The sequence below is a fragment of the Gossypium raimondii genome, chromosome 4, assembly GCF_025698545.1.
Source record: "Gossypium raimondii isolate GPD5lz chromosome 4, ASM2569854v1, whole genome shotgun sequence".
NCBI lineage: Eukaryota > Viridiplantae > Streptophyta > Magnoliopsida > Malvales > Malvaceae > Gossypium > Gossypium raimondii.
In genome coordinates this window covers 3,316,765-3,336,308 of record NC_068568.1, presented here as the reverse complement: position 1 = coordinate 3,336,308, position 19,544 = coordinate 3,316,765, and the positions used below count along the sequence as shown (strand labels likewise).

Below are 19,544 nucleotides of genomic sequence, written 5' to 3'. Positions count from 1 at the left end.
AAGGAGCAAGTAGATAAGGCACGTATGAAGCTATGGTGCCACATAAGCCACTTGTTTATGGACTATGCTTCTTGCATGGGTAGGTAACAAATCCTTCTTGCAAGAATTTGAGATTCGACGACCATGATGGTGATTGGTGTGGCTGTCTGGCCTGTGGTAGCTGTGTCGGAGATCGGCACTCGCCACTCGACAGTGTAATGGTCTAGCTTTTGGGAATTGGGAGAAATGCCTTCGTCGACTCAGTTAGGCTTTTTACTTTTAGTTTTTTTAAATTATTATTTACGTAATACATATTAAATTAATTATTAAATTGGGTTTTAGTTTTATAAATTTATATTTATGTTGAGTTTATATTTATTTTTTAATTTAAAACCATCAAATTCAGTTTATTCGGTTATTTCAGTTTAGATCCCAAAACCAAACTAAATTAATCCAAAGATCAAAAATTTTATTTATTTAATTCGGTGAGATCGATTTAATCGATTTTATTAATAAAGATTCCAGCTGGATTGATATGTTATGACTCAATTTTGAAAGAAAATTAATATGAGTACAAAAATTATAAATTTATACCGATATCCAACATAATGGTTTAATTCAAAATTAAATATTAAATTATTTGATTCAAAACACTATACTTCACTGGATTGATATGTCATGACTCATAATTTTAATTTTTTATATTTTAAATTATTAATTGTTTTCTATAATTATTTTACAGTAATAAGAATTTTATTATCGTATATATTAAATTAATATTATAAATAAATTCAATTGATTGGAGAATTATATGCCCCTACACCAAATTTCAATGGATGAAAAAGATTTAGAAAAATTTAATTCTTGAGCTCGGGAATTTAAGTTTAGGGATCAAATTGAAAATAATATCAAGTTTTTGACCGAAAATTAGAAATCAAAACGTGAAAAATTGTAAGTTTGGGACTAAATCTTCGTTTTTTTTTTCTTTAACACTGAGGATTTGATTAGGGTTTAAGGGCCAGGAAACCCAGAGGTGAATAAAGCAGCACAAGGGGAAGAACTTAATAACCAAAAAGAAAAAAAAAATGGATACGGCTCAAAACCCAGACTCAGATCATAAAAAAACCGACCCTCCTTCGTCGGCTTCGGCCTATCTTGATCCTAACTACTGGTAAACCATTTTTATGTTCTCCATTCATGTCTCTCCATTTTTCTTTTGAATTTTTTTATTTATCCCAAAAAGAGAACTTTTTTAAAAAAAAATTCTATGTGTGTTTTGATGTGTTATTCTTTGTTTGTATTTCAGGAACCAGCGGTTCTCTAATGAAGAACACTATGAATGGTTCAAAGATTATTCTCATTTTCGCCATCTCATGCAATCCCATATCAAACCCAATTCCTCAGTACATTCTCTCTCTGTCTCATTGTTTTAAATCCATTTTGCTTCATATTTGTTGTACTTATTTTGAAGGAAAATTCTAGTTATTCAGCTAAAAATCTATGCTTCAAGGCTTAAGAGAAAATGGGTAGTCGATTGTTTTTGGTTTCTGAGCTTGATTTGGGATACTGTATTAAATTCTTGATATTTTAGTTAAAAATTGTAGCAAAACAGCAGTTAAATTTGTTGGTTTTTGAGTTGGGGTTATAAGTTATTTGCTGCATTCATAATTATGGATTGCTAGTTCGATTTTCATTACGGTTTTGCTCAGTTCTGGTTAGAATGGGATTCGGTTTACTTTAACACGATAATGATGAAAAATTTTGCATGATGAAGGTGCTGGAACTCGGTTGTGGGAACTCGCAGTTGTGTGAAGAGCTCTACAAGGATGGTATCACAGACATAACTTGCATTGATTTGTCATCTGTTGCAGTAGAGAGGATGAAGGAAAGGCTGTTGTCTAAGGGATACGAAGGTGTGTTTTGTGGATATTTTCTGAAGTTGCTATGTGTTTTCTTTTCTTTCTTTCTTTCTTTTTTTTTTTGGTTTGGCCTATTAGAATTTGAAGCTTGATTTGAGTCTATGATGAGTATGCAATATGAACTGTGAACTGACTTTGTGATTCAATTTTATTGCCTTTGTCCTATGAGTTTAATTTGCTTATGTGGCATGTGATTGAACTATTGCGCACAACACAGAAAGAAACTCGTGCCCTATAATATGTTTATATGATATCTTATGGTTAGTCTATCAATTCAATGTTCAAACTGAAATGATTCTATCGTAGATAAGTAGATAGCTTTTTTTAGTCTTTCCATTCGGAAAGTAGTAAGCCAGGCTCTAGAAAACTTGAGCATAAAACAATCATGTTGAGTGCTGAGGATATTATGTGCTTAAGTGTGTTCGACCTCATATCCTCCAGGTTATTGCAACAGCAACAATGCCAGTGTTGGACTTTAACATTAAAATCTTCACTATTTGGCCATATGAAACCGAAACTAGGTAAGGTTTTAGGGCTTAACCGAAAACCAAAACTAAATACCAGTGTCAACTTTCATTGGCAAATTCGTTGGTCAAATGTCCAAAAGATATCCATTTTCTCTTAACTGTTATAAAAATATATGATTGTTTTTCTTATTATCTTGATAATGGTGAAAATTAGTTTCATTCATCAATTCTTTTTGCTTTCTTGTCACCTCTTTATCAGAAATAAAAGTCCTGGAAGCAGACATGCTAGACCTTCCCTTTAGCAATGAGTGTTTTGATGTGGTTATTGAGAAAGGAACCATGGTAAACCAAAAACCCGAGATGAATTTTCTTTTACACATATCATATAATTAACATTTCTTTGCCGCCGATTTACTTTTTAATTGCTTTCTCTTATTGAGTCCCATTATGCCGATACCTTTCTTCCCCCATCGTTTTATCTTTTTTTGAAGGATGTACTGTTTGTGGACAGTGGTGACCCATGGAATCCACAGCCGGCAACAATATCCAAGGTCATGGCAATGCTTGAAGGTGTTCATAAAGTTTTGAAACCCAACGGCATTTTCATATCTATTACTTTCGGCCAGGTACAATAAAAAAATTTCATTCAGATTGTCCGTTTAAAATGTGAAGCACATTGTTCTTACTTGGAACTTTCGTTCATATAGCCACATTTCAGGAAACCTTTCTTTCATAATGCCAAGTTTACGTGGTCGATCGAATGGAGTACTTTTGGAGATGGATTTCACTATTTTTTCTATATATTGAGGAAGGTTAGTCCAGACTTCATGGTTGTTGCTTGGCATTAATATATTTAACAACTTTTGTTTCGAACATGGAAATTGTTTACTTACAGGATTCGAAAAGTCTGCTGTAAGCACTTCATGTAGTATCATCTGAATTGCGTAATAAATGATACATCAACAAGTTTCTGTGATGAATCATCTTTCGAAGTTAAATTATGAACCTTGTAAGCATTGTATCCGTGATTTTCTGGTGTAAAATTAACACCTTTTTGCATTTTCAGGGACTCCGGTGTTTAGATGATGAGGACTCCATTGAAAAGATCCAGATGCCATCAATTTCTCTATATCATGAAGAGTTAGAGGGTGAAGATTATATTTTTCGAACCAATATAGAGGAGTTAAACAGTTAGCTCAGGTAACTATCACTCTTCTACTTTCAGCGTCCCTGCCGGAACCATGCTAATGAAGTCGAAACAAGGCAAACATGTACCTTGAATGCCATTCTATCTCTGCAATGTTTACATCGATGTGATAAGATTTAAGTTATCTGGAACGGTCGCTGAGAATTTCGAGTCTGACTGGCTGTTCAACCTTTCAATTGTAAACTTCATCGATTCGGACCTTGTCTGAGTAATGTTACTATTGTAATGGAAACAAGTTACAGCTAAATGTAGTTTCTGCATTTTGAGCTAATGACTGTGTTCATTGTTGTAATGCAGGTTTCATCTAAAGGGTACTTTTATAGTTGTGTTAGATCCTGGATTGAGGTTGTCCCAAAAAATGGAAATTTTTTGATGCTCTATGTATCTTTTAGGTTTGAACCATTTAGACTTCATTTCTGCAATAAAATTTTCACAATAAAAAATGGAATTTGTTTGTGATTTATTTATACTAGAAATCCTGTGTGTATGCATGTAAAACTTTGAATTTAGAATATTAAGGTGGGTTTAATATTCACATATGATTTAGAATTAATTAATGTAAAATCTGAAAATAAAAAATTAAATTAAATTGGGAGTACAATTAAATTTAAACACATAAATACTTCAAGTTAAGAATTTTAAATGTATACAATTATTTATTATGGTATTGTCATCAATATTAAGTCAATATCGAGTTAATTTTGACTGAGTGATAAATTTAAGGTTTTACTAATGCAATTTACATGTATCTAAATTCTTCCATATGCATATTTTATATTTTTTTAAATAAAAAGACTAAAGTATTCTCAAATAATATAACTTATTTTAAATATGAAAATACATTTTGTAATTTCTTCAACTGAGTCAAAGTTTAATAATAACATAGATAAAGGTACTCTAGCATAATTTGATGTGAATAAGGTTTAAATTAGAATGTAAAAATCATAATGTGTGAGTCCATCTAATTTTAAGTATGTACTATTGGTGATTGAACTTTAAAAAATATTCTAACTATTTTCAAGAAACTCGAAAAGGATGATAAGTAATTACTTTTTAAACGGAGATTTTGGTAAAATTAGTTGCGAGTTTAGGATTTGAAAAAGTATAAAATTATAAAATTATTAAATTTAAAAATATTTTAATAACTTCTGCCAAATAGGCAAACAAACAATGTGAGAAGTAAGCATGAATGATACATTTTATATATTTTACTATTTTTACTTTCTGAAATTTAAATCCAAATTTTCAAACACTACCCAAACAATTTCTTCAACTTGATCCAAATAATTTAATTCAAAATAAATTTTATTTATTTATTAGTAAGTGGCCTGTTATCTTAATTATGTTTTTCTTTTTCTTTTTAAAAAGTTTCAAAAATATTGATAAATTTCTTTTTTATCTACCAATTGTACAAAGTTACAAACTGGCTAATCAATTTTTCATCTCAAAACCCGGGCAAATTGGTAGAAGAATTAACCGTTGAAATTGCCCAATTGATTGGTCCACACCTAGGGTCAAATAACCACATGAATCCATTATACCTGTTGGGCATTTACAAGTTCCCTTAACAATTTACTTCCAATAAAGACAACAAAAATATCAAGTTTCAACCCAAACACAAATAAAACATGAAAAAGCATAACATACAGTAAACCATTTCAAGTCTTTAACAAGCTTCAAAGAATAGAAGCTTGCATAACACGGAAGCAACAGGTAATAAAAGACATCATACGCACACTCAATCACAGGTACTTCTTTAGTACTCATCATCTTCACCCTCATCACCCTCAGCCGACTCAGCACCAACTTCTTCATAATCCTTCTCCAATGCAGCAAGATCCTCACGAGCCTCTGAGAATTCTCCTTCTTCCATACCCTCACCAACATACCAGTGAATGAAGGCACGTTTGGCATACATAAGATCAAACTTATGGTCAATGCGAGAGAAGACTTCAGCAACACTGGTGGAGTTAGAAATCATGCAAACAGCTCTCTGGACCTTGGCGAGATCACCACCAGGGACAACAGTGGGTGGTTGGTAGTTGATACCGCACTTGAATCCAGTAGGACACCAATCGACAAACTGAATGGTGCGCTTGGTCTTAATGGAGGCGACTGCAGCATTGACGTCCTTGGGAACAACATCACCACGGTACATCAAACAGCAAGCCATGTACTTTCCATGGCGTGGATCGCACTTAGCCATCATAGATGAGGGCTCAAAGGCACTATTGGTGATTTCAGCAACTGAGAGCTGCTCGTGGTAAGCCTTCTCAGCAGAGATGACTGGAGCATACGAGGAAAGCATGAAGTGGATTCTTGGGTAGGGAACCAAGTTGGTTTGGAATTCAGTCACATCGACATTCAAGGCACCATCAAACCTCAGTGAGGCAGTCAAGGAGGAAATGACCTGGGAGACAAGACGGTTAAGATTGGTGTAGGTGGGCCGCTCAATGTCAAGAGAACGCCTGCAAATGTCGTAGATAGCTTCATTGTCAAGGAGAACAGCCACATCAGTGTGCTCCAAAAGGGAGTGAGTTGAGAGAACACTGTTGTAAGGCTCAACAACAGAAGTGGAGACCTGAGGAGATGGGTAGACAGTGAAACCCAACTTGGATTTCTTGCCATAATCGACAGACAAACGCTCCAAAAGGAGAGAACCAAGACCGGACCCGGTACCTCCACCAACAGCGTTGAAAACAAGGAACCCTTGAAGACCAGTGCAGTTATCAGCAAGTTTCCTGATGCGGTCCAAACAGAGGTCAACAATCTCCTTGCCAATAGTGTAGTGACCACGGGCAAAGTTGTTAGCTGCGTCTTCCTTGCCGCTGATGAGTTGTTCTGGGTGGAAGAGCTGGCGGTAAGCACCAGTTCTCACTTCATCAATAACAGTGGGTTCAAGATCCACAAAGACGGCACGAGGGACGTGCTTCCCAGCACCAGTTTCACTGAAAAAGGTGTTAAAAGCATCATCACCTCCTCCGACAGTTTTGTCACTTGGCATCTGACCATCAGGCTGTTAACAGAAACAAAACCGCTCATAAGAAACTCAGCTTTCAAAGCCTAACAGCAATAAACAGATACATCCCTCATGGATTTAAAGCTAAAAAACAGAATACCAATCAAACCTGACGGGAAAAACCGACAAATTTAAAAACACAAACAAAGATTAACCAGATCCAGAGCAAGAAAAACTGACACCTTAAAGATTCAAACAACAATTAACCAGATCTGATTAAGCATGAACAACAGAGACCTGAATAAAACACAGATATAAACATAACAAAGCTACAAACGCTGAAACGAAGAAGCATAAAACACAGATCTGAATCAAAACGAAAGGTAACATTAACAAACGTAAAATCATAAAGAAAACGGGAAAAATACCTGGATTCCATGCTCGAGGCAGTAAAGCTCCCAGCAGGCGTTTCCGACCTGGATACCGGCCTGACCAATGTGAATCGAAATGCACTCTCTCATTCTCGCTTAAGAAAATTCGAAAAAGCAAAGAAAGGGAGAAGAAGAAGAAAGAAGGCGTTTATTAAGACACCTTCTAAGATAAATTCAAATTTGAATATCTGGAGAGTGGTGAAGGGGGATATTTATAGGCGGATAATGGGGGGACAAATACAGGTATTTGAGGGTGATGTTGTAACTGTTGTGATTAAGATTAGGTCAAGACAGCCCTAAATGATGACGTGGGATAACGTTATTGGTCTGTTTAACTATCGTTTTAACTACGGTTAGTTGGCTTTTCTAATTTTTGAATATTTTTAAAATTTGCCTCCCGGCTGTATAATTGGGTTTATTGCAACTAGCAAGGTGAATCGGGATGGGTGGATTTAACCAATGTTATTTGAATTGGGTCAATTGGTTGGGTTGAAAAATAGTTGAGGGTATCGATCCGAAAGGTATTTTTGAACCGATTAGATTGGGAATCAATTGAATTAATTGAAACAGAATTTTTTAATTTTTTAATTCTTTTAAGTTTTTAACAAACTGATGCTTTCAGCATCAACAAATTTAATATTCTACTTAATATTGTTTTTAGTAAATAAAAAACAACAATAGTGAAACAAAAGTACACTCTAATTCAAACCAGACAGATTGGACTCCACCATAAGCAGTTCCCTAATCGCCAATAGGGGATCCTCCATCAAATTAAATCTCATCAACTCCAGACTTACAAATTTTGTAAACCGATTTGCCACTGTATTCTGGGCCCGAGGAATATGTCTTACACGAACTTCCTAAGGACGAATAAGCATACTATGTAACAACCTTAGTTCTATCATCTTGCTATCCATGTCACCTCCAGCAAGAATGGTCTCAACCAACAAGCCATTATCACACTCTAACTCCAACTTTTGGAACCATTTATCCCATGCCAAGCAAAGCCCTTCAAGCATCGCCCTTGCTTCCACTTGAAATATAGTACCCTCTCCCATTGTCATTGTAAAACCACATTGTCATTGTAAAACCACGTCGTCAGTCCCCATTAGTGTATCTAATAACACCTCCAATAGAGGCACAATTCCTTAGTGAGAATACAACACCATCAGTATTAAGTTTAATGTAACCCTCCTCAATACGCAACCAATGTGAACCCTCCTCAATACGCGACCAATGTGAAGCTATTGCCCTTGGATGAGAAAAAGACAGCCCAAGTCTTCAAGGTAAAACACTCCGCGTCCAACTTGTGCTTTTATCCACAAGTTCTTGCACACAACTGTGACCATCCGAGAAAACAAACAAATTCTAATTCTTCCAAATTAGTCAACAAATAATAGAGAAGAGAGAATTCCAAGAGAAAGTAATAACATTTTCTAAATTCCATTTCAGCTAATCCTCATGAGAAAGAGAAAAGAAATGTACCTAGCTCTAACGTGGTACTAACGTCATCCAAATTGCACGTAGAAATGAGTAATCCCTCACTGCATGGAGACTCGTCTCAACCCCACATCCACATCGCATACAATGGCTATCAGTAGCCATATGTCTTCTCAATCTTTCTCCATTAGTTAGGATCCTATTATGCCAAATGAGCCACAGAAAAACCCTTACTCGTTGGGGCGTCTTGGCCTTTCAAACTAGATTCCATTGAATAGACGAGTTAGTAGAATCAACTTGGTACAAATTATTAAATGTTTCTTTGAATGAAAACTTATCACTTGCCCTCCACTTCCAAATCAATTGATCTGGAACACTTGATGATGACGGAGGAATCATCGCTACAATATAAGTCAGAATTGAACGAATGAGCCATCTCCTCAACTGCACCCAATCCCAATCTCCTGCATCGGCCACAACATCACAAACACGTAACGTATCGACTAGTTGTCCTCTACCAATATAGAAATCTCTAAGTGGTCTATGTAATCTTAGCCAAATGTCATTCCAAAATTAACTGTTCTACCGTCACCAATAGTCCATATGACATTATTTAGAACCTCAAGCCAAACCTTCGACAAGAACCTCTAAAAAAAAGAGCAACTGGCCTGTGTAACAGACGCCGGTAGCCGAGTTTGAGGAGAAAAACTTTATTCTAATAAACTAAATTCCGTAATCCAAGGCCCCTTCTCTCAATAGGCCGACAACTATCTTCCCAAGCTAAAAACGTCGATTTATGTTCTAATGAATAAGATCCCCAAATAAAGTTTCGAGCATGCTTCTCAATTTCTTGACATATGGAAACAAGCAAGTGAACGGCGCCTATAAAATAATTGAGTATAGCTAACAAATTAGATTTAGCTAAAGTAATTCCACCCGTAAGAGAAAGCTTATTTGCATCCCATCCATTGAGCTTCCTTCGAACTTTATCCACTACAAACTCAAAGTTCTGTTGTCCAACTCTCCCACGAAACAATGGCATACCCAAATACGTACCCAAACTATCCACATGTTCAAAACTGACTATATTGCAAATATCATACACAATATCAACATGAACATTAGGAAAGAAGAAAATATGGAACTTACTTCTATCGAATTTTTGCCCCAAGAAATGGCAAAAATATTCAGGATATTGTTGATTAAGCAAGCTTGCCCCCTATCAGCCTCCCCAAAAAGGAACAAATCATTCGCAAAGAAAAGGTGTGTCAACGCCGACCCATTCCTAGACAAAGGATAAAAATCTTATGAAAATTAAATAAATTATATTCATTAAAAATATTGGCCTTGTTTGACAATTGGCTGAAAATTGATTGTTGATTGCAGTGATAGCTAAAAGCTGATATGTGTAAAATGACAAATAACGGCATGACACCTTTTATTTTTAAGTATTTATTTGTTTATAATACTTTAGTTTTTATTGGGTGAAATTGTTGAAATAAAACACTATTACCAATGAATTAGAACATCCACTATGGAAATTAATTAGTGAATATTTTAAAATTTTAAATAAATAAATTAAGTTCCTTATTTGCAAATATTAACTTGTGGAAATTGATAAATATTAATAGTGTATCAATATAGTTTACGTAAACTATATTCTTATTGATAATTATGCCATGTTCTTAGTATGTAATTAGTGATAATTGTGTCACACTTTGAATAAATTTGTCAAGTAGCATATTTCAATTAATATAAAGTTGCATAACAAATCATTTTACACAAGAAAATTGAAAATAAATTAATACTACATAAATATTCAAGGATGAATAGGCTCAATCGACAATTTATCGAGGCAATGTTGATTTTTGTAGATTCATTGTGGAGTTTTTTTTTTTTTTTGAGATTGACTTTAGACTTTAGAGGTGAAAGAGAAAATGAGAGAATGGAGACTACGAATATATTGGCACCCCTATTAGGTTTGAGAGCATGAGGCAAAGGGAGTAATTTTTGAGTAAGCCTGGTCAGATATATCATTCCATATATCTAGTTCCCAATCAGCTGTCGAATCCAAACATTTTTTGTTTTGGAGGTTTTAGCTCAACAAGTTCTTGCAAACCTCCATTCATCAAACACTACATATACAACCCAATTTTTGCCCGGCTCAGCAACCAAATCAATAAAACAAACCCAAACCATTAATAGCCCAAATGAAAAACAATTTACCTAGCCCTAAGCCCAAACATTTTCAGCAAAAAAACAAAAACCTAACCCTAGGTGCGCCACACCTAGGGTCATCCACTTGCTCTGCCACCGCCATAGCCCACCGCCACCTTGTTTTTAAGACAAGACACACAAAAAGCAAGAGCAAAGAGAAATGACAATTTTTAATAATAAAATGTTTGAATCGGCTATAAAAAGCCAAGATCTGATCCTTGTAAGGGTTACACACTATTTTTTAGAATACAAAAAAAGAAGTTCGAAACAGATTCAAAGAAACAAATGTGCTTTATTTTTTTATTTTTTATATATTTTTTATTTCGAAATAAAGGAAATAATAAGAAAATAAAAGAAATCTTTTACCTTAAGTGCCGAGGATGGAGGTTTCTCTGGTCTTGAGGGTGGTTGAGCCAGCGGGCTCGCCGAAAAACCCAACCGACGACGAGGGGAAATCAAAGGGTTTTGATTTCTTTTTTTCTTTTCATTTTTTGCTTTTGAGAGCCTTTTGGACTGCTTTAACCCTAAATCGGGGCTTTGCTCGAAAAAAGAAGTGAAAAGGGCTTTTTTGAATTTTTCAGCCACCGTGCGCGGCGACGCCGTCGCCAGCGGCCGGTGGTCGGTATGGCAGTCATTGGCCGGAGCCAAGACTGGAGGGAAGGAAGGGTTGAGAGAAAACCCTTAATTTTTCTTTTGAAAATGAAAAAAATGAAGTTTTTTTTTAAAAATTGACTTAAATAGGCCTATGAAACGGCGTCGTTTTGGGCTTGGTCACCAATAGACAAAACGGCGTCGTTTTGGCCTTAGGATCTGCGTGTTGACCCGACTCGTAAAGAGGATTCGCGTGTTTTTGTCGGAAGGGCTAATTGCACTTTTATCCCTTCCGCTTTTTTCTTTGTTTTACAATCAAGTTTTTACATTTTTTTAATTTGGCCCCATTAATTCGTCTTGGTTTCCAATTTAGTCCCTATTGAACCTGCGCATTTTGGAGGGTGGGGATTATTACTCTTTCAGTCCTTCCCTATTATTCGCGCATTCAAATTAGTCTTTTTCCTTTTATTTATTTCGAATCCCCCTCAAATATTTCATTTTTAGTTCAATTTAGTCCATTTTCTTATTATTTTAGCTATTTTATTATTTAATTAATTATTTTAATATTATTATCATTATTATATTATATCATTAATCTTTTATTATTATCTACTTATTTATGCCTTTTAAATTTTAAATTTTATTATATATATACATGCATACATTTTTATAATATACGTACATATTTTTATAATTTATATATATACATACTTATATATTTTTTTATATTTTATAATTTATATACATATCTATATATATCTATATACATATTTTTAATTTTCATAAATATATATACCTACTTATATATATTTCTTATTATATCTTATAATTTATATATATATGTACATACATATATCTTTTTACATTTTATAATTTTATTCATTTTCTTTATTTACTTATTTATTTACGTTCTCATTATTATTTTAAAAGAATGTTTTACTTTTATTTGCTTATATACTTATTATTTCATGTATAATTGATTTGTCATTTTATTTATCTTATTTTTGTCGTTGTTATGTGTATTATTTATGCTTACATCATCGTATTTATTATTGTTTTGTTGCGCATATTAACACCATGTTTTATTTCTATTATTTCGTGTTAGATTAATTTTATTTGATGCATAAATTATGATTTTTGAATAAGCAAAATTTCGGGTTTAGATTTGAGAAGGTCGTACCCTAACTTACAGGGTTTCGATTTTCGCGATAAATCTAAATACACGAATCTTTTCAAACTTAAGTTTTTAAACGATCTCGGAAATCAACAAAAGATCGTGTTCTAACTTACGGGACATGATCCATTTTCTAAACCCGAGATAGTTGAATATCTTTTTAAATAAATAATTTTTTGGCATTTATTCACATATCGGGAATTCGATAGCTGTGTTCTAATGCATTGGATATGACAAATTGTTTTCTCGAGATGAGGATTTTTCTAAAACAATAATAAAGGCAATATTCAATGTTTGGAATTTTGAGAAATTGTGCCCTAACGTATTGGACTACGATTTCTTCATCTGACTTAAACAATTGAATATCCTTTTGAATTTTATTGCATGAGTTTTTTAAGGACAAGCTCATTTTTGAGGATGTGAAATATCATGCCCTAACTCATTGGGTGTGACATTTTCTCTCTCCAAAATGAGAAGGTCTTAGCATGTAATTTGATTTATACAAGTTTTTTTAACACAAGGATCGTATTTCGAATCTCTTCAAAGTTTCCAATTCTCGACACTAAGAAACTAATTAATCAACTAGGTACCAATTTTGGGCATTACGAGGGTGCTAATCCTTCCTCGTACGTAACCAACTCCCGAACCCGTTTTTCTAAATCTTGTCGACCAAAATTGTTGTTTTGATAAATAACCACTTTTCGAGGTGACCCAATTACACCTCATTAAAAAAGATTGGTGGCGACTCCCATATTCGTTTTTGTTTTCAAAATCCAAGTCGACCCCGTTTTCACAAAAAAAATGGTGTCAACACTACAATTAAAGGGTTTGATTATCAATCCTCCATTTGTGCCCAAATCATCTAGAAAAGATTCAAAACTCTGTTTACCAAACACCTTCATTAACTTATTATCATAAATCATTTTAAAATTTTTTAACCTAATTTATTACAATTTTGTATAATTATATTAAAATAATATGAAAGGTTATCAAAATAATAATTATTTAAAATTGAATTATTATATATTCATAATTTATATTTTTATTAAATATAATAAAATATTTAATTTTAATAATAGATATTAAAAGTAATAATATTGTAGAAACAAAAAAAATTATTATAATATATTTATATATATAAGTAAACTTGTCCATGAATGGGTTGTCCATATGCTATAGTAGGCTCAACTCGACTTGTATTGAGCTTGAAAGAAGATTTTCGTTTCTCAAGATGGCTCAGCTTGATCCGAAATCAATAAATATTAAAAAAATAGATTAAAATTCAAGTTTAATTATAAATATATAAAAATAATATAAAAAATTATTAATATTTGAACAGTGAAATGTTCTAATAGGTTGGGTTGGGTATAAACCTGTCCATGGGTCAGACAATCCGATCCTACTCAAAGTCCCGCTCAATAAGTGGGAGGGTTTGGGCAAAAATATAGGCACGAAAAATGGGCTTGGGCAAAAAAATAAGGACCATTTAGAAAACGGGTCAGGCCTCGTGTAAAGTTTTTTGGCTCGGGTCAGCTCGACCCGAATTTGGAAAAAAGGAAAAAATTGTTGTTGTTTTCGCACTATTTTGCTGTCATTTTACTATTATGTTGCTACTATTTTGTTATCATTGTCTGGATATTAATAACTCTTGTTTTATTGTTAATTTTACTATTATTTTAGAGACATTTACTTGTTAAGTTGCACATATCTTAGTGTTATTTAAGTATAAAGACTTTTTTTATTTTGTTTCAATTTGTCGGGAAACATTTATTTTAATGTTTTTAGTGTTTTTTTATGTATTATGTATTTAATTTTTTATAAAAAAATTTAATACTAGTGGGTCGGGTTTTAGCATTTTTAGCTGGGCCAGGTTTGGATAAAATTTTAGGCTCATTTTTTGGACTGGGTACGATCCTATCAAGCGGGCCTAAAATTTTGTTAGGGTCGATCTTGAACCTGACCTATCCCAGCCGATGGACACCTCTAGTTGGGTCAACCTGAAAACAAGCCTAGTTTTGATTTTGTTTTTTAAATTGATTTATAACTCGACTTAATCTCTATATTTAAGTGATAATTTTTTATTGAAATTATGAAATTATATTTAATATAATATATTTTAATTTTTACTTAATATTATATGATATATTATTTATTTATTCATATAAATACTTTTAAAGGCAAACATGAATTTTTTTTATATGTTATTCAATCTTGCACGGAATAAGTATCACCAAATAATTGCTATTAGAAGAAAAAAAGAAATAGAGAAGAAATAGTCACCCTATTGAGTTATTCTTCCAACCAAACTAATAAATCACACCATTCATTATTGGGTAAGAGTGGAATAGCTATTCGATTTCCCCAACCAAATATGTTGTAAATGCAACGATAAGGCACATCTCAAATTTAAAAATAATATTATTAGTAACGACAATCACAAAATTTGACAAAAAAATCTTTCATTCACCATTACATTCAAGTTATATATCACCAAAAAGAACAAATGCCCATAAGCAACTCACTTCAGAAAAAACAAATCAAAACAACGAGCCAAGAGAAGGCTTGCCCTAAAAGAACTTCGTCCGACCTAAAGATCCCATGGTCACTACAAATTCCAAAGGAAATTTATTCAATATTATCTCATGTTCTCTCCCATCACTTCCCAGAGGCTTTAGTAGTGATTGACTCCCCCAAACTTCATGTTAGGTCCCATAATGTAGCATTCAATTGCATCCTACTAGGATTTTTTATGATTCGACCTTTCATCCTTCTCAATTTTTAGGGTACATTCATTTTGGTCACCCAAAATATAAACCATTTCAATTTTGTCACTTTGGTTAGATAAAATTTTCATTTTAGCCATTCAATCGTTAACTTTGTTAAGGCAAGTTGTGTGATTTTATGCTAAATGGCACTCAACAGTGCTCATTGCAACCTGCCACTAAGGTAGTAAAGATACTTGCCATATTTGAGTTGACAATTTTATACAAAAAAAGAAATATTTGGACTAGTTATTGTGTTGATGTTTTGAATATACTATAATCCATCTATAGAAACCAATTCGTGACTAGTAAAGATTGGATTAGATTCGAATAAATCAAGACAACCATTGTTTTGTGGAGAATTGGTTAGGAATGTAATGCTGATTTTGGAAGGTCATATATTCGTAGGATTATGTTTTTGTTGGTTGTATTATAATTGCTATTTTCAACGAATTGTTTTGTATTCATTTAGATTCTATGTTAGCGAGCCAAAATTGATATATGATATGAGGTTTGTCTAGGTGATGTATGAGAGCATATGGAGAGCACTTGTATTTATTCATTGAGGAACTATTTGTGTGAATGTGCAAACTAATTTGTAAACATTAGGTATTTATTGCCCAAATTCTTAGGGAAGAATTTAGAGGTGAATTGTAACAGCCCGATTCTGGGCCTAGTCGGAATAGTAGTTTCGGGACCACAAATCTGACAAGGGAAAATATGACTATTATTATATTTTTATGGTCTACAATTTTACGGAAAAATTTCGTAAAAATTTCGTTCAAAAATTTCGACGTTTGGGCATTCAATTTAGTCAAAAGGACTAAATTGTAAAAAGTACAAAAGTTGAGTTCTACATGTTAGAAGTGTCAATTTGTTATGAAATTCTAAATTGGGGGTCCTTATGTGGCAATTAGACCATTAGTTAATTGATGGACAAAAATAGACATAAGAAATGGGTGAAATAGATTTTTTTTAAATGGGGGCATTTTGGTCATTAGCAAATAAATAGAATTAAAATGGGAAAAAGATGGAGAAATGGTGTCCATCTTCATTAAGTTGCTGCCAAAATTTGGAAGACACCATAGCTAGGATTTCTTTGCTTTCCCAAGCTCATAGTAAGTGCATCCAAGCCCTGTTTTTAATGTTCTTTGCATTTTTGGAATCCTCGTAGCTCGGTTTAGCTTATTTTACTGTTAATTCGTGTTAGGGTTTATATTTGGAAAAATACCCATAGCTGAAAAGTGTTTATTTTGCTGTTTTATGGTGGAATATGAAGCTAGAAATTAGGTTAAACAACTTTTGCTAAGCGATTTTAAACGAAAACGGGTAAATTGACAAAATCGGTAAAAATAGTTAATGTTCAAAAGTATGTGTTAGAGTGAGAATTTGATGTTTCCATAGAAGGGAAAAATGTTCAGCATGTCATAAAACATAAGAATAAGTGATGAAGTTTAATTTCCGAGCTTGGGGACAAAAGTGTAATTATGCAAAAGTTTGGGGTAATATTGTAATTTTTCAAAAAGTTGGGTGGTGGATTATTTTAATAAATGTGGACATTAAATGAGTTAAATTTGCCATTATAGATCAAGAAAGACGAGAAGACTACCTCAAACGGGGAAAAGAGAAGGTAGTGGAGTAAATTGCAAATTTTTGATATTTTGCACCGAGGTAAGTAAACATGTGATTTAATGCATTATTTTGATATTATTCAATATATGTTAGTATTTAATAGAACATAAAATTAATATTTGGCAAGATCCTAAAAATGTGGTTAAGTTGGGTAAGGTGGTAAAGTGTTGAAAATATGGGTTTCGGTTGAACACTCGGAATAAGCCGGAGTACATGGAATATGAAGGGGTTGCTAAGTGCTGATTCCTCGACTCAATGGTGGTTGCTAAGTGCTGATTCCACCGTATCTTTAAATATAAAGGGGGTTGCTAAGTGCTGATTCCCCCAAGGGATTACTAAGTGCTGATTCCCCGATTCATTGGTGGTTGCTAAGTGCTGATTCCACCGTATCTTTAAATGTGAAGGGGGTTGCTAAGTGCTGATTCCCCCAAGGGGTTGCTAAGTGCTGATTCCCCGAATGATTGGTGGTTGCTAAGTGCTGATCCCACCATATCTTTGAATGTGAAAGGGGTTGCTAAGTGCTGATTCACCGAATCACTGGTGGTTGCTAAGTGCTGAATCCACCGATAACGGTTAACATTCCGAGTGTTCAACGAGGAAATTGGGAAGGTGAATATTTATGCATGGTGGACAAATTTATGGGAGGAATATTGGGTTTGATACATAGTCAACCCATGCATAAGGTAAGAGGAAGTATCAAAAACTACAAAAGAGCAAATTAAATATAAAACTGTTTTGAACAACGGCAGTTGGGCAACTTTGAAAAATCACCATAAATGGTGGAAAATGAATTGGAGGTTGAATAATATATGAAATTAAAGCTGAGTGAGTCTATTTTCATATGAAAGAAACAAAGCAAGCAAAAGAGTTGTGTATTTGAGGATATTTGAATTTATTTGAGACAGGGCTGGATTGATTTCGAAATCCCCTGTTCCAATTTTGGAAAATCACAAAAAATTGTACAAAAATAATTATGGCCTGAAATTTATATGCCTGGATTCCTTATTGAGTCTATTTTTAATAGAAACAAACAAGACCATTGTTTAAGTTTTGTACAGAGAGTTAAGTAAATTTTAGTAAAGGGAGGTCAGAACCGTCTGGCAGTGAAACAGGGGAATCTTTAAAGAATAAACTGTACTAATTGGCTAAATAAAAAATTCTAAAAATTTTATGGTGGAAAGGTATATGAGTCTAGTTTCGGGTAAAATTTATGAAACTTAATTTGGAGTCCTGTAGCTTCAGATAAAAATAAATTAGTGTCTGTGACGCAGAAAGACAGTTTGCTGGAAATTAAACGAACCTTGAAATTTATGTGTGACTAAAATTATGTTGCTATGAAATCATGTGGGAAATTTATTTATTTGTCATATGTTTACTTACTAAGCTATATGCTTACTAGTTTTTATTTTCCCTTGATTATAGTGACATCAGCCAGCTCGAAATTTGGACGAAGCCAGGAAATCATCCACACTATCATCAAATTTTTGAGTATTTTGTAATTAATATTTTGAAATATGGCATGTATAGATGACTTTATGTGATGTGGTATAAATATATATATAGTGTTGTTCGGTTTAATATGTTGGTGATTATTAATGGAAAAATTATGTCTGAACATATATCTGTAATTGGTTGGAAATATTGAAGTTGTTTGAAATTGTTTTGGGAAAGTTGCAGGGGATTTTATGTAAAAACAAGCAGAAATGCTGCCGAAATTTTTATAAAAAAAAAATTTATAAGTGTTTGAGTTCTAGTAATACCTCATACTCTGTTTCGGCAAGGAACACGGGTAAGGGGTGTTACATGATTGTTCTAGTCTTTAAGTACAAATGTGAGATCTCTATACCTGGGGAGTGATAGAGTGTGATTCACTTGTTGTATTATGGATTAAAGATAGTGAAATAACTCACAGAGTTAGACTTCGTAGACGTAGGAAAACCGAATTGTGTAAACAAACTTTGGTGTTCTTTGTATTTGTTTGCACAAATTTTGCAATGCTAAGGTATAGTGGCTATTGCAATCAAACACTTCCATTAATTGTTGCCTTATTCAGTAAACATCAACTGTAGGTAGCAATAAATTTCATAATAACACCTGACTTAACATGCCACATTATCATTTTTTTTACTATTTTATTTCTCCCTTTGATGATGGTAACTTGGTGGGTATGCATAAAAAGATTTATTGTAGGGAGTTTAAGTTTCCATCTTGGATATCAAAGCAAACAAAAGCTCTAACATGATAGGGTTTAAGTCCAAATGCTAACACGAGAATGAGTTTAGTGAATTTAATGGAAACTTCATGGCTTAAGAAAGCTTTAGCTGTATATGCATCATCAAACAAGCATCAATGAAGTTTGTTATATGGGAAGAAGTTAAAACGTGACTTAGTTTGTAGTGGAGTTAATGCTTTTAACATAATATATGTGTATACGGTGATGGATTGTTAGGTCTTTTTGAATGAAGGAATGATGTTAATAGGAAGGAAAAGAGGCATATCACTTCAATAGAGTTGGATGAGGTGATGGGGAAGGTTAAAGAGGTTAGGGAGAGATTGAAGTATAAAATGAAGAAAGGAAAGAGAGGGATTTTGAGATTGGAGAAAATGAGGATGGTGTCGATTGTGGAAGTGGTGGAGATTGCAAAGTTGTCTGTTTTGTTAGAGGTTAAGGTGGTTGAAGGCATGGTGAAGTTTGATGAAAGGCAATGGTTGGATTTAGAAGGCAGCCTTGGAGACATTTGTTTCTTGGGATAATCATGTTGTGTG

The 19,544-nt window shown here is 33.5% G+C and overlaps 2 protein-coding genes and 1 long non-coding RNA gene across 3 annotated transcripts; 2 read left to right on the top strand and 1 right to left on the bottom strand.

Moving 5' to 3' along the window:
- Window positions 1-93: 93 nt before the first annotated feature.
- On the top strand, window positions 94-3,950 carry LOC105779213 (uncharacterized). Its single transcript, XM_012602991.2, has 8 exons — window positions 94-242; window positions 988-1,150; window positions 1,286-1,382; window positions 1,754-1,892; window positions 2,625-2,707; window positions 2,857-2,991; window positions 3,073-3,177; window positions 3,432-3,950. The coding sequence occupies exons 2-8, from the start codon at window positions 1,065-1,067 to the stop codon at window positions 3,558-3,560; spliced, it is 774 nt and encodes a 257-aa protein (XP_012458445.1). The 5' UTR covers window positions 94-242; window positions 988-1,064; the 3' UTR covers window positions 3,561-3,950.
- A 1,136-nt stretch (window positions 3,951-5,086) lies between these two features.
- On the bottom strand, window positions 5,087-7,149 carry LOC105779211 (tubulin alpha-2 chain). Its single transcript, XM_012602989.2, has 2 exons — window positions 6,960-7,149; window positions 5,087-6,588 (listed from the first exon to the last, which is right to left on the bottom strand). The coding sequence occupies exons 1-2, from the start codon at window positions 7,050-7,052 to the stop codon at window positions 5,329-5,331; spliced, it is 1,353 nt and encodes a 450-aa protein (XP_012458443.1). The 5' UTR covers window positions 7,053-7,149; the 3' UTR covers window positions 5,087-5,328.
- A 9,051-nt stretch (window positions 7,150-16,200) lies between these two features.
- On the top strand, window positions 16,201-18,435 carry LOC128040365 (uncharacterized). Its single transcript, XR_008194987.1, has 3 exons — window positions 16,201-16,264; window positions 16,733-16,817; window positions 18,201-18,435. It is a non-coding gene; the product is annotated as an uncharacterized LOC128040365 (long non-coding RNA).
- Window positions 18,436-19,544: the final 1,109 nt, after the last annotated feature.